The sequence below is a fragment of the Theileria equi genome, assembly GCF_000342415.1.
Source record: "Theileria equi strain WA chromosome 4 map unlocalized gcontig_1105316255039, whole genome shotgun sequence".
Lineage (NCBI taxonomy): Eukaryota > Apicomplexa > Aconoidasida > Piroplasmida > Theileriidae > Theileria > Theileria equi.
The window spans coordinates 697315-711797 of NW_004668229.1; the positions used below are offsets into that span (position 1 = coordinate 697315).

General features: G+C 40.0%; 8 protein-coding genes across 8 annotated transcripts; 5 read left to right on the forward strand and 3 right to left on the reverse strand.

Moving 5' to 3' along the window:
- Window positions 1–420: 420 nt before the first annotated feature.
- On the forward strand, window positions 421–3261 carry BEWA_054560 (hypothetical protein; the record flags this gene model as incomplete). Its single annotated transcript, XM_004832795.1, has 4 exons — window positions 421–1105; window positions 1498–2118; window positions 2216–2611; window positions 2855–3261. 4 exons carry the CDS (start codon window positions 421–423, stop codon window positions 3259–3261), a joined length of 2109 nt encoding a protein of 702 aa, XP_004832852.1.
- Window positions 3262–3700: 439 nt separating this feature from the next.
- Window positions 3701–4031, forward strand: BEWA_054570 (hypothetical protein; the record flags this gene model as incomplete). Its single annotated transcript, XM_004832796.1, has 3 exons — window positions 3701–3738; window positions 3801–3915; window positions 3951–4031. 3 exons carry the CDS (start codon window positions 3701–3703, stop codon window positions 4029–4031), a joined length of 234 nt encoding a protein of 77 aa, XP_004832853.1.
- Window positions 4032–4175: 144 nt separating this feature from the next.
- Window positions 4176–5712, reverse strand: BEWA_054580 (conserved hypothetical protein; the record flags this gene model as incomplete). The annotated part of the gene is made up of 1 exon (XM_004832797.1): window positions 4176–5712. The coding sequence occupies one exon, from the start codon at window positions 5710–5712 to the stop codon at window positions 4180–4182; it is 1533 nt and encodes a 510-aa protein (XP_004832854.1). The 3' UTR covers window positions 4176–4179.
- Window positions 5713–6725: 1013 nt separating this feature from the next.
- Window positions 6726–7427, reverse strand: BEWA_054590 (signal peptide containing protein; the record flags this gene model as incomplete). The annotated part of the gene is made up of 1 exon (XM_004832798.1): window positions 6726–7427. One exon carries the CDS (start codon window positions 7425–7427, stop codon window positions 6726–6728), a length of 702 nt encoding a protein of 233 aa, XP_004832855.1.
- A 324-nt stretch (window positions 7428–7751) lies between these two features.
- On the reverse strand, window positions 7752–9450 carry BEWA_054600 (conserved hypothetical protein; the record flags this gene model as incomplete). The annotated part of the gene is made up of 5 exons (XM_004832799.1): window positions 7752–7886; window positions 7921–7987; window positions 8023–8786; window positions 8828–9337; window positions 9379–9450. The coding sequence occupies 5 exons, from the start codon at window positions 9448–9450 to the stop codon at window positions 7752–7754; spliced, it is 1548 nt and encodes a 515-aa protein (XP_004832856.1).
- A 188-nt stretch (window positions 9451–9638) lies between these two features.
- BEWA_054610 (conserved hypothetical protein) lies at window positions 9639–10576 on the forward strand (the record flags this gene model as incomplete). Its single annotated transcript, XM_004832800.1, has 6 exons — window positions 9639–9659; window positions 9694–9804; window positions 9840–9993; window positions 10107–10327; window positions 10416–10471; window positions 10507–10576. The coding sequence occupies 6 exons, from the start codon at window positions 9639–9641 to the stop codon at window positions 10574–10576; spliced, it is 633 nt and encodes a 210-aa protein (XP_004832857.1).
- A 45-nt stretch (window positions 10577–10621) lies between these two features.
- BEWA_054620 (conserved hypothetical protein) lies at window positions 10622–11872 on the forward strand (the record flags this gene model as incomplete). The annotated part of the gene is made up of 1 exon (XM_004832801.1): window positions 10622–11872. The coding sequence occupies one exon, from the start codon at window positions 10622–10624 to the stop codon at window positions 11870–11872; it is 1251 nt and encodes a 416-aa protein (XP_004832858.1).
- A 71-nt stretch (window positions 11873–11943) lies between these two features.
- Window positions 11944–13845, forward strand: BEWA_054630 (conserved hypothetical protein; the record flags this gene model as incomplete). Its single annotated transcript, XM_004832802.1, has 5 exons — window positions 11944–12236; window positions 12270–12342; window positions 12377–12439; window positions 12475–13260; window positions 13295–13845. Exons 1-5 carry the CDS (start codon window positions 12027–12029, stop codon window positions 13843–13845), a joined length of 1683 nt encoding a protein of 560 aa, XP_004832859.1. The 5' UTR covers window positions 11944–12026.
- Window positions 13846–14483: the final 638 nt, after the last annotated feature.

Consider the following 14483-nt stretch of genomic DNA (forward strand, 5'->3'; position numbering starts at 1 on the left):
TTGAGCACACTGGAAACCTTGTAGCTCTACAGGGGTCAAGACAGTCTTATCCCTGGGTATGATTAACTAAAGAGTCGGTAGCAGCATCCAGCCGATCACGCAAGCAGCGCTGCTTACGCCTCTATATTTATAGTGCAGGGCTTGGGTGACACGATAGCTCTATATTGCTGCGTTTTAACGAACTTCAGCCTATAATGCGTATTCATGTACGTTCACCTTGATATTTCAACTAAATGTTCGCGGAGAGATTCTCTCACACGCTTTGCAAGTCCGCATTTGGTTACGTTTTAATTTTTAACCCCCAAATCTGCGAGACTGTTGGTTTCCTGGCGTAATAGGTACTAAAAGGGATATAAAAAATCAACATAAGTTATAATACGTCAAGAGGAAATAGTAGACATTGAGATTTAGAGCCATACAATGTCCAATTCTAGGGGTCCTTCTAGGACTGTCTCTAAGGAGTTAGACAGGGCTAAACCGAGCAGAACTAGTAGCCTAAGAAGTGATATATCGGTACAAAAAGGTCAGGTGACTGGATACAAGTTTAAACAGAAGGTGCTGACAACAACACTATCGATTGATGAAGAGGATCTGACAAGTGGAGCTCAAAAAGGATCACCTCTGCCAAAGGGATCTGATGTTACAAAGAATGTAGAGGCTACAAAAAAGGTTCCTACAACACAAATAAAGAGTGCTAGAGGTGGCAAGTCGCCATCGGAATCTGGTAGAGGATCCAGACAAATTACACTCATTGATGATGGACAACCTCCAAAGAGCAAAGCACCTTATAGAAGAAGTGTTTCAACAGGTGATTCATTGGAAGAAGATCCAGAATCTAGTACACCAAGGTCTGGCAGATTTTTAAAGAGGACTAGGAGCCTCATTAGTTCTCCATCGATAAATTCAGCATCATCAAAGTCTACACCGACTCGAGTGGCATCCAAAAAGGGTAATTCTGCGGCAAAGACTATTAAGGATTATTTGACACCAAAGGAGCCGGTGCAAGAGGATAAAGAGGAACAAATATCGCAAAAAATAGACCAAGTTAATGGAGATGTCAAGGCTATTCCTCAGGCTAAAATCGCATATATTAAAGCCAAAGATGGTGAGTTAATAAACTATATAAAAGGATGATGAGGTGAATGTTTAAAATGAATGGAGTACTACTATAAAGGGGACTATGGAAGAATGAATGGGTATGATGGATGGAACTAGTGGAGGGACTATTAGGAAACACTACTGAATAAGGATGTATTATGACCGGTAAGGGTGTCACTATTGACATTGGCAAAGTACCTAATGAAGACGACACTATAGATACTTACACATACTATGAGGAGAAAGTGCTTATAACAGTCACTGAATACATTGAACCTGAGAATTTCCCAGGATATAAACTGCGCATTCATAAACCATCTGATGGATAGACAATTTCTAAGATTAAGGGAGTTCCAGAAAATGGACTTCCTGGCCAAGTATCCTGTTCAACCGTTGCAGTAATTTCATGGTTAGGGGATTCAAACCGTGATACACCTCTTGCTCTTCAGTTGGGTCACAATGGTGAATACTACACGAATACTAAGGGAAATAACAACTGGACCAAATCTAGTTCTGTAACCCCTGATAATATTCTACAAGAACTTGATTTTTGGGTATGCAAAAATAGAGAGGCTCACATAATTAACCTCTCAGAGGAAGGTGATCAGCGGGGCCAAAATTATTCTTGCCCTAGCTGCTCTGGTAAACAAATTAAGGTGACTCAAACTACACATCAGGATTGCACTCTATATGTACATGATATTGATGGATTTACCATTTCCAGGATTAAGACCAAAGAGACTAATTATACTGGACTTTCAAACATTGGAGGTGTTAAATCAGTTAATGTATACTGCACAAAGAATACTGTAGATGCATTTCTAATCTACTTTAAATATGAAGATCTGAAATCCAGAAAAAATGAGAACAGGTGGTACAGTAGATGTTCAGGAGACACTCACTGGGAGGTAGAAAAGGGTTTTACTGGTGTACCATCCGTTGATGATATAACCTCAATGAAGAGTCTACTTACTGATTCCTTAACACCAATGGTTATAGTCAATCTTTCAATTGACAGAGGTTCGTACTCACCTAGAAGGAATACTCTACAATTTAGTGTTTATGAGGGTAAGATAGAGTACCTCTAGTTTCTTAAAGTGCACACACAAACTGTCAGAAAGTAAAGAATTCAGGCTCAAGGACGTTGAATATGATGGAAAACTACTTGATATAAAATCAGATGTTTCTATGAAAAACCTAATAGCTTATTACTATTCTTCAGATGGTATTCGTAATCTGTTGCTATTGGTAGAAATGAGACTAAATGGCAATAGTAGAAGTCTTGATGGAGAAAAGTGGATATCTGTGGCCAGAAATGGAAACACCAAAGTAGATGTTAAAAAGCTTGAGAATGTTGTTGCTCTTCTCAAGAGAATAGAATTTCCCGAACCACCCAGTAATACTGGCAAGATTATTGAGACGTCTCTAATAACTTCTGATGTATTGGCAGGTGGAGCTGCCGTAGGCCTTGGAATATGGAAAGGACCCGCTCTACTTGCACGACTAATAACTCGTCTGTAATGTACTCTCCAATGCCAGTAGGTAGAAAGACCATTAGACCCTCCCCTTTAGACTACTCTCTTGTTGGTATACTGAAATGCTAGGACTTATGGATACTTGTACTTGGCTCAGAATTAGAACTTATTTGGAACAAACACCTTTGAAATTTACAAACTAAGACAACCATTCATTCACCTCTTGACCCTTTTACTCGTGTCCATAATTCCACCATGCATTTATTCATACTAATCTTTAGGAAAATACGGTGGCATCACTCATTTACAAGATGACGATGGTGAGAGACTCAATGAAGAGTACCGCTTCAAGAGGTCCAAACGGACATACCATAAGTTGCAAGAGAGCATCATGGGATTAATGACAAAGTACAAGTCCGATTTGGAGCATTTAGACGATAAGATAAAATCGCTGGAATCGCAATTTTTCAATAATCCGCCAGAGGCAACTGGATTGATAAAGGGATGGGAGGGTAATGTGCTTAATAATGCGTATGCCTCGCTTTCTAACGGCCTGAAATCGCGCAGAGGGTTACACAATAAGCTAAAGGCAAACTTTGTGCAGACACAGACTGTCATTACGGAGCACATTTTCTCCCTCACGAGTTCTACGTGCTCCATATCCAGAATGCTGTTGAATAATAGTTGAAGTTTCTATTCTATCTTCATTCTTCTAGACTACATTTGCCAGTGAGTTCCGTAAGGAAACTTTTGGGGAGCCCGGAAATTGTTGTCATTGCCCTCTGTGTGTCACTCGGCTGGACATTCAGTCGTTGATTAATCTATGACTTCCAACGATCGTGACCAAAGTTTATTTTCGTTCATAACCAAACGATTCGGTTTGTTTTCTTGAATTCGGACGAAAGCCTACAGGATATGACGACGGTCCAATTTCCTACTTGCAGTTTCGAGAGGCCGAATGTACGTTTTTTGTTTACCTTTTGCTTATTATTGGAGATTTATATCCATAAATGCTGCATTGTGTTTTAAATTTTCATAAAATGGCGGAATTGTCCTAATTCGACCTCTTGATCCACTTTACGACATTACTACCTACAGATCGGCTAACTAGGGAGCGAAAAGAGACAATGAAGCAGATAGGAGCAGATATACGCAATAAATGCCGGTAAGAAAGTCCTGAAACGTGCATACATGCCCCAAAGCTACACCTAAACTTTATTCCTGCAGGGCCGAAATCGATGAGTACGTCAATTGCTCAGCTGAGACTAATCTGGTGATGTTCAAGTGCAAAAATGAAGCCAAGGAACTCTACAAATGTGTCAGAATCTACCAAAAGGATGCGGTAAGTCCGTTGATATCCACAACAAACACACGCAGGCAACACCTGAAGCTCAGCAAAAGGTGATGGAAGAACGAGTACGAAAGGGAGAGAGCGTACTAAAGGAGATACATTTATAATAAATCCCGTGTAACATATTGCAAAGTTCATGTAACAATAGAAGATCAAGATTTAACTCAATCATGTAAAGATGAAAAACACTACATTAAGACTCACCGTATATTTCTACAGTGGTAAAAGCTACGTTTAAAAATTAGATTGCCAAGCTTATTCATAGTCAGGAGGAGCATCTTCATATACAATAAATAGATGCTCCTTTTTGCATAAGATATCCCCTCTCACATCCGCAGAGAACGTAGCCCATAGACTAGTGCATGCTCCACCAAGTGCCTTTGGAATCCAAAACCATAGCGATTTCCAGAATCCATAGTGTCTGGTAGGCCAGTTGTCTGGATCTTTCTCATATTTTGAGTAAGTCTTGAGGTAACCGTGTCCAATTAGCGATATTGTGATTAACCAAAAATAGGCGAAAAGTGTGTTAAAAGCCGATGCATTTCCATCATAGTATTGCTTATCAAAATCTACTTGGGTACCTGCAGCAGAGTATCCAACAGTGACCAAAATGAGGTGACAATAGAGATATATGAAACCCAGGAATCCATGAAACCAGATGTTGTTTCTTATTAGCATTGATATTGACAGATATGGATAGTGAAGTGGGAGTATGAAAATGACCGGGAGTATCACAAATGGGATCGCCAAAAACCAGGTATAGTTCCAGTTTGCGTCCTTCTTCCAATTGCGATTTGGTCCCCAGGTTGTGCATTCAGATATTATACAGAGAATTATGCCAGGGAACGCACTAGATATCATGAAGATCAAATCAAGTCTATATGCACTTTCCAATCTTGCCAGTTTAAATGGCATAATAGCAGGGTATATACCATAAATTATACCCAACCCAAGAGCAGTCATTAAAATCGGGGACCATGCATTAAACATCTCATTTAACGGTGGTGATGTTTTTGCATTTCCTTGCGTTTGGCTATTAGTCTCATTACTGTTGGTAGTGTTAGTATTAGTACTAGCACCACTTGCATTCTGGGTATTATCACTATTCTGTGCAGGACCACTCCAATATCCATATGCACATAACAGGAAAGTGATGAAGGACATGACAATGGAAAGTAAAATCTGACCAACAACAATACTATGGTCTATATTGCTCACATTAATCCTTTCTGCAATGCTGAGGAATATGAGATGAAATCCTGCTGCTTCCAAACCTCCAAGGGGAATAGAGGCGCTGTAATAGGTTATTTCAGGGACCCCTATATTCAGCATAAACGCCTGATTCACACCGTAGATGAAGGAAGAGAACGTTATCATATAGTAGTAATAGGTCAAATGTCCTTGAGGACCTCCGCTCGTGAATGAGTGTAGAAGAGGTAAGTAGGCTGCAAAACAAAGGAAGTTTGTAACAACTGATATTTTGTAGTTGTACTTTTGAAGATTCTTACAAGTCCAGAAATAGATGTTTATGAGTATAGTTCCTATAAAACAGGAGATTTGAAGAGAATTGTTGACCTTTGTGATGAATAAATCAACATTCTCATCAGGAATCTTGAATCTCTTGATTGTGTATCTAGAAGCATTCAAACCAAGGTAAAGCGTCTGCAATAATGTCAATCCAACCATGAACATTCCAGCTCGTCTCACCAACGTCAAAGCGTCAGGAGGAGTCTCATTCTTCTCCTCCTTCTTTTCTTCCGTCATGTTTTCAGCCGTATTTTCAGTCATCACCTATAATCAAAATACCTTTACAGGGATGCGAGGAATCAAAACTGCCAAAGCAAGGACCATAATGTACAAATAGAGATATAATTTGTCCCTTTAACAAACAACACTAAATTTCGTGCAAAAATAAACAACAATGTCAAAAGTCCTTCAAATACCACCAGTACTACTTCTACTATCACATTCAGAGTCAAGAGTGGGTGTAGACAGAGTTAAAACTGCGAGGTTTAAAACTACGTTGGAATTCTCGTAACCTTACGGTTCATACCTTCATTTTTAATAATTTACAAGGGAGGAATGTTCATCCTCTAGCCCCCATAGCACTGTCGTCTAAATTGGTCAAATATAAATGTATTTTACAAATTAGAGCGATATTTGCGATAGATTTATTATGTTTATTTTAAAGGCTGGAAGATTTGAGGAGAATTTGGAATGTGTGTCCCCTTTGCCACTGAAGGTCCTACACTCTGGTCTTTGTCTAAAACGATGGAATCTTATAAAGTACTCAGTGGTATCGCTGCCATGTTAGATATGTAACGAGTTTAGATGGTACCTCTGGTTACTTCCTACGAATATTGCGGAACATCTAATGGATGAGGTTTGGTCTCTCCGCATTCGAGCTGTGCCATGTTAGTCACACCTTGGTCCACATAATGATGCTTTTTAGCCATGGAGACAGTAGGAATCATCGTCTACAAGTCCATACTTTGCTACACCTGTTCTACCTTGATACAATGACTTCTTCATTAGTCCAGACATCTTGCTTCATACAACATGGTAGCCATGGTTCACTGTTCAACGGTCATACTGACTATCATCTTTCAGGTCTTACACTAGACTCTATGAGTATGATAAGAAATCCGGGACATTTTACCATAAGGGTCTAAGTCGTGGAGCTATTGTGGCAGAACTACTAATGTACTCATCAGTCACCTGGGTAATTACACCTACATCCATAGATACCATAGAACATCCAGAACTGTAAAGGTACTGGAGAGGCAATCTGTAAAACAACTTCACACATTACCTCTACCCATCATCTGTGCCCAAGTACCAGACGAAGTTCCTTCCATAGGATCATCTTCAATTTCTTCCACTCCATCATTCTCTAAATCTTCCATGTCCGAATAATTAACATGCGATTCATTATCACCACCTTCATCTTGCCTAGCAGGAGCTAAAGTGCCAACGTTCCATTTTCTGGCTTCTTCCCTTGAAATGTGTTCTAGTATATCAGACAAAAACGTATAATCTAGATCTTCAGATACGGTTTCAGCTCTTTTAGCTTTAGTTTCCTTCTTTTGCTCTAACATTGCGCTTCTCAGAAACGGAACAAGGGAGAATTTAAGTTCTTCCATTGGACCGCTTTTGTCCTTTAGAGAAACTAAAACTCCATTGGCCAACCTTACTTGTATGCAAAAGAACGGGTATTTATTATGGATGTTAGTGTAATAAACAAATGCCGCCAGAAACTTTATTCTCCTAATAGATCGAATCCAAATTGGCCCTTCCCTTTTACTTACCGTATGCACATCATAGCCAGGCAATGGACGATATACTGTGTATGGCAAACCCTTGTAACAACTCTTAGTAACCATAAAGTGGTTATGATCAGCGTCATGTTCGATATTCAGGGTTACTCTCGTGGGACTTGCAAGAGCATAGAGCCTTGAATATACAAGTGCCACAAGTAATAATTTCACAACATTAGTCTGCATTTAATAGGTTAAAACAACATTAAAATCTACTCAGGTATCAAATAAAACTATTATATTCTATAAAATGTGTAGGAACAGGCCAGAATATGAAAAAATATTCATGGGGTCTGAATGTACACGAGGCAACTGTCCCGTCTCCCATTAATAATTTATGCTTCAGTGATAATAATTCTAAAAATTCACTAGCATATAGGGCTTATGCTTGGAAGAATTAGTGCAAATGTGGGAAGAAGAAATTTAAAACAGCGGGCGTGCATGCACTTTGATTTTTATTTGTCCCCCAGAATTGATATATGGTATGTTTTATAGACTCCAAGCACATTTCTAGAATATTAAAGTCCAGTCCCCATCGGATCCTGCGGAACTAAGTGAGAAATTCTCAAGTGTGGATACTATTGTCTTGTTCTCTTGTGGCAGGTACTTGGCAAATGTAGGAAATGATTGAAAGTACGGGCATATCTGAAAATATTATGCTAATTTATACTAAGCGTACCTCACGATGTGAAAATTTCCAGTGTTGTCTATAACATTCTTCGCTACAGTAGCTTGGTATCCCACAACTAAATGTTAATGTTTTCACGAAAATACAACAAACCTTGGGCAGTAGAAAAACTCCAACTCTTGATCCAAATGCACCTGAGGTGTATCTATATGAAAGTTGCGATCACATCCATCGTTAAAACATGGTAGTATGCGTGGAAATATCTTGTTTTCCGATAATCCGAATTTGGGTTTTCTGGGCTCAACCTCAAACAAATTATCAGAAATTAATGGAATAGTGAGAGTTGACATCGAAAGCGATGATATTTCGTATAATAGCGGTATATTCTTCCGTATCTGTTTGTTGTTTGGTTCCTTATTCTCACAAGATAACGCGAGTAGCATCTTTTTGAGGAAATCATATGCCATCTCCGAATAATAGGACTTTATGTGATTCTTTTCGATAATTTTTTCCGTGGTAATAATCTCACTGTCTGCCTTTTTAATGGCATTGTTCATTTTTGCATTTAGTCCGTCTATAATTTCTTCTGGTATAACATTTAGACAGCGATCAGCAAAGCTGAGTAATAGTACATCTGCAGTAAAGACAATGAGCTTACACAACGCTTTATGGTTTGTATTCCACGTTAAAAGTTCCAGCATATAGCCCCAAAAGTAGGCAGAAGCGGTTGTATGTAGCTTTTTAAGGAACCCTGACCCACGAGCTCCATATAGAAAAGTTGATGTCATGTCGAGAAATGTAGTAAACAATTTATCATATCCTTTGTTTTCATCATCAAACTGCGTTATCACGTATTTCCATATGAACTTCCAAAGCTTTGAGGTCAATAAACGATGGCACATGTTTTGTAAATTTACCTACGCATTTGTAAATCCTTACACATGAATAGAAAACTCACTGATTTATATTCTAGTAGAAATGGAAAGAGAGTGTTTATCGCATTAATATTATGGCATATAGCGTCTACATCAAAGTTTCCATCTGTAAACAAAAGCTGGTTTATTCTTGCTTCAAAAAATTGGTAGCCATTCCCTCTTAATATTAACCTGATAGACCCAGGCAACCGATTTTCTATCATCCCACTTAGCAGATGAAAGGCAATCTCATTCCTCAAAGTACTTATGTAGCACGTACTGGTGCACAAAGTGTCTCCAAAATCCGATTTTACGAGGTACTGTGTAACTGCCAGTTGATCTTCATACGGCATTCCGATACTAAAAACACACTTCAGAATGTTAAATCCGAGCTCATGTGTTATGTGTGCCCAGAACTTGAAGTCATGGCGTTTATCTATGCAAATGTTTGTCCAGTTGGCTTTAGAGCTCGGTCTCAAGTTAAAGAAGAGCTCTTTAAGTTGTCTAATTTCGGTATCCAGAGATTTATGGTCATAGGAAGAGGAGGTATCCATCTACACATTTGTTTGTATTGGAGTATAAATTGAAAACTCACGTGAGTTGGCGCATCTCTGCTCCTTGGAGCCTTTAGAGGCTCGACTGTGGCTAATTTACAGTCTGCAATCATAACTCTACAACTTTACAGGATTAACAAATACATCGTTTTACTGCGTTAAGTGGAAAATGTGTGCTATCCCCGGAGAGTTACGAATGGCCCTCTCATGTGTAGCCCTCCAACGTAGCGCCAGTCGATATTGAGGTTTTAGTGGCAAATTATGGCATGATTTTGGTTTTTAAGACTATAATTATCAAATAATGGCAAAGGGAGCGATCCATGTAAGTATATACGGGAGTTTTATGGAGTTTATAGATAACTGGCTCGAATTTTGCCATCAGAAGGCGTTTAAGATGGGATATTCTCGATAGAGGACGTAAACTTGTCAACAGTGGGACCATAGAGCGACCAAGGTGGTTGGACTGGGTACGTTTTATCCCCTAAATAATAGCCTCGCTCAGGTGGAAATGGCGCCTCCGCTGGAAACTAGGAATTTACTACATACTGACAAGGTTATAAAGAATCCATACATACCTCTTGTCACGACTCTCTTGAAAAAGTACCCTCATTTGAGGTTTGAAAAGTGTTTTGACTCTGGAAATGAATGGCAAAAGGGTACGTTTTTGCTTCCTATTTTTACCTTTTCATTGTTTTCCTTTTTTTACATTGTTTAATTATGCAAAAACGTACTGTATTTCTCATGATGCGTCATATCATCATCCCTTTAGGAGTTGACAATTACAATGTGGACCACCCAGTGATGCAGTTTGTGGCGTACCAGCTCAGTCTAATGAACAAGGGAATGAGTAAAACTGAAGCTTTTATGAGGACTGAAAAGGTGTTTTATAGAAAGCGCATGGAAATTGAGAAGAACCTAAAGGTAGCCATGGCATTGGCAATCGATGAAGAAGCTGTACCCTTGTACACAACCGGATTCGCATATTGGAACGTTTGTTTCTACTATATATTTCATCTTCATATACATATACATAATCCTTGATGTAGCTTCATTTGCCCATCTACATGCGACTTTATAGGAAAAACTGGCAGAGGGACAGGGAAGGTTTTTGATACAAGTTAGAAACGAACTAAGGTATCATAAGTCTAATATATACTCACACACTTTAGGAGAATCAAGGAAGAAGTTTTAAAAAGCCAAAAACAGCTGGAAGACAAAAAAGTTAAATCTAAGCCGTGACCCCCTTGCTTAGAGTGTTGTCGAACAGAAAATGTAAAATACAAAATGCAGTCAAACACTGATAAGGAACGATTTTATCGCATACATTCGACCAAACATGGTAAAGAAGGTCACTTTTATCGCAGAGGAGTCCTCCTATCTGAGTTGGAAACTCCGACATGTCCATTTCCTTGCAAAATGATACTTCCAGACCCTTTAACTTTTGAATCAGTAAGAAGGATGCAAAAAAGACCATTTATTTCTGTTCCATACTCTGCTATAGTCCCTTGTTTGCCTATGCTAGAGGAATATGAGCGCGTTCGCCAGATGGGTGGAGGTTTGAGACCGTTTGTGGACTTTGAAGATTCCATTATGCTTTTAACGTTTAGAAATGTTTTTGAAAGCAAGCCAGTTGGTGTAGAAGGCGGTAAATTCTCGCTATATACGGATAGTACAAGGTACTTTATGGATGAGAAGGCAGCTAGGAGCGCTATAGATTTGATAAGGCCGCAGATATCTATAGTTCCGTGTGAAGAGTTGAGAATGGTAGATTCGGGAAGCTGGAGTAACCGGAAACGTGCCAGAGCCAACAAGCTTTACGGTTCTTACACTGAGGCTATGGCTGATTCTCAGACACATTTGATCTCCACAGCTCATATCCGCATTGATGGGTCCGTTTCAAACGATAATGATGGTGTAGAACTGAGTGGATTTGGTTATGGTGAATCCATAAAGGAGAGAGGAGATGCTCTACAAGGTCTCTTGCAAGGCATTGACGGGGAAAAGCTTCGCATCCTGCAGCTTCAAACCGGGACACCTTTGGAGATTTTGCATGCCATTCTATTAGGAATAGATGTGATTGTTTCTCCATATCCTCAGCTGCTCTCCAAAATGGGTATCGCGTTGACATTTGATCTGCCAGAGGATTGCCCAGGTGACCATGGGATTGCAGAAGCAATTGAAATGCTAGAAACCCACTGCAAATTCGGGGCTTCAATCAGCAATGATGGTACCTGCCATTACGTTGATAGCATTAGTCACTACATTGACCTCAATGATGCTAAATATGCCAGAGCAGTTTCAGAGAAGATACACCCAGCTTCCATTTGCAGAGAGTCCAGAGGTTACATCAACCACCTCTTGATCTGCAACGAGATGAATGGAGAGATCACTGTACTGATTCACAACCAGGGAATGTACGAATTGTTATTTGAAAGGGCAAGAAGAGCCATGGACGACGGCACACTGCCAAGCTTTATATGCGAGTTCATAAAACTCAACGGAGGAAGGTCGTCTGGACAATCTCAAGTCGTTTAGATCGGTGAAGAGTCTATTCTGTACACCTTTTAAATAGCTTCTTTATCTGGGGTTTGAGATTCCATTGGACTCGTGCACAATTTGTCGTATCTTTGTGAAATTCGCTAAATTATCGTCATTCTACATTTATATATTCACAATAGTTGTGGCTACCATGGCTGATTTGAAATTAAAGGGTAACGAGGCCTTTAAGGCTGGAAACTTTCAAGAAGCTGCCAATTACTTCACCCAGGCAATCAATGTTAACCCAAACGATGCAGTTTTATACTCTAATCGATCAGGAGCCTATGCTTCGTTGGGAATGTACGAAGAAGCTCTTGCAGATGGCATCAAATGTATCGAACTGAAACCAGACTGGCCAAAGGTTTGTTATATACCGCTATATACAAGTACTCAGGGCTATTCGAGGAAGGGACTTGCTGAATTCAAGCTTGGAAACTCTGCTGCTGCTATGGAAACCTACAAAAAGGGTATGTTCAAAAGTGCGTACATCATCTTTCATAGGTTTGGAGTATGACCCAGATAACGAAGCACTGAAATCTGCAATGAAGGAAGTAGCCAAAGGAGGTTTGTGACTTTTTGATTCATACAATACGCTTTAGATACTTCCTCTGCATTCCTTCAGACTCTCCTCTTTGTTACCCAAAAGATTCAATCAAATCCCAAACTCTCAAAGTACCAGGAGGAAGATCCAAAATACGCGCTTGATTTGGCCCAGGCATACTCTGCTATACAGAGCGATCCAAGTGCCTTTAATATTTATTCCGAACTCTCCCCTAGGTTGAGAGAGGGTCTACTCTTTTGCTGTGGAGCTGAGGGACCTACTGAGAGTGAAAAGCGTGAAGCTCCAACTGAAGAACCAAAAGAACCTGAAAAGACTGAACCAAAACCATCCCTTTCTCCGTCCCAAGTTGAAGCAAATAATTTTAAAGAGGAAGGAAACAAATTTTACAAGCAAAAGAAATTTGCAGAGGCGTTGGAGATGTACGAAAAGGCAGCGAATTTGGATCCAGAAAACTTGCTTATCGAGAATAACAAGGCAGCCGTATACCTGGAGATGGGAGAATATGAAAAATGCCTTGAGGTGTGTAACAAGGCAATTGATCGTAGGTATGACGTTGTGGCAGATTTTGTTGTCGTTTCCAAAATCTACAACAGAATGGCGGCATGCTATACAAAAATGGAACGCTATGATGACGCTATTGCTGCGTACCAGAAATCCCTCCTCGAGGATAATAATAGACACACTAGAACCGCGTTGCGTGATCTTGAACGTCTCAAGGATAAAATGGAGCGTGAGGCATATATAAATCCAGAAATTGCTGAGCAACATCGTGAGAAGGGAAATGAATACTTTAAGCAATTCAAGTTCCCAGAAGCAAAAATGGGTATGTTTACTTCCATAATTTAACATTTGTATAGAATATGATGAGGCCATAAAGCGCAATCCAAACGATCCAAAATTGTATAGTAATCGTGCTGCAGCCCTTATGAAACTTTGTGAATATCCTTCTGCTCTCACAGACTGCACAAAGGCCTTGGAATTGGATCCACAATTTGTAAAGGCTTGGGCCAGAAAGGGAAATTTGCATATGCTCCTCAAGGAATACCACAAGGCTATGGATGCATTTAATAAGGGACTCTCGATAGAAAAGGACAACTACGAGTGTCTCCAGGGAAAGCACAATTGCTACCTCAAGATACAAGAAATGTCGCAATCTGACAAGGTGGATGAGGAGCAGTACAAGCATGCAATGGCTGACCCAGAGGTTCAACAGATTTTGGGCGATCCCCAGTTCCAGCTAATATTGAAAAAGATTTCCGAGAATCCTCAATCAATGAACGAGTATATGAGGGATCCAATGATTTCACGCGGCATAGAGAAGCTAATTGCAGCAGGTATGCTTGTTTCTGATATCAACATTATTTGCAGGTATTATAAGAACTGTCTGATGGAGATGTACATACAATAATGTATTAATAATTTATTTTTACGTTACAAGTTAAATATTTGTGGAAACCGGTGTTGAGATGAGAGACTCAGGACTGTCATCACTTTGTATGGGGTAGGACACTTTTGTGGGTAGAAATCCCATACCATATAAATAGCCCTTGAGGGGTGTGTGCCCGGCAATTGCTGTAACTTTTAGGGGCACGAGTGTGAACATGAAGGGGTAGGTTCGAAGGGCTTTCATCGGTTGGCGTCTGTCTGAAATGGGCCAGAGTCGTTGGTGGGACCCGGCGTAGGTTGGGTCTCTCTGGCGATGATGCGCAGCGTAACGCCCCAGGCTGGCAACAGAGCAGGGAAGAGCTGCCGCTCTCGCAACATGGCAGACCGCAGATGCCGCCAGTAGGCTCTACCGGGCCTGCAGACCTACCAGAACTCACTTGTAACTTTTTTTTTCTTAAGCATTTTATAAATATATGCTTTCTTCCGACTTTGAGCCATGTAAATGGAAGGGTTTTAGCGACCAAAAATGTTTGCATGCAGAAGCGAAAATGGGCCAAATGAATGAACTGAGTGTACCATTCTGGTACTAGACAAATAGTCGTATTTTGTGCATGGAATACAAAGTGTAAAGGAGCATTAAACCTTAGAAATTAAAGCATA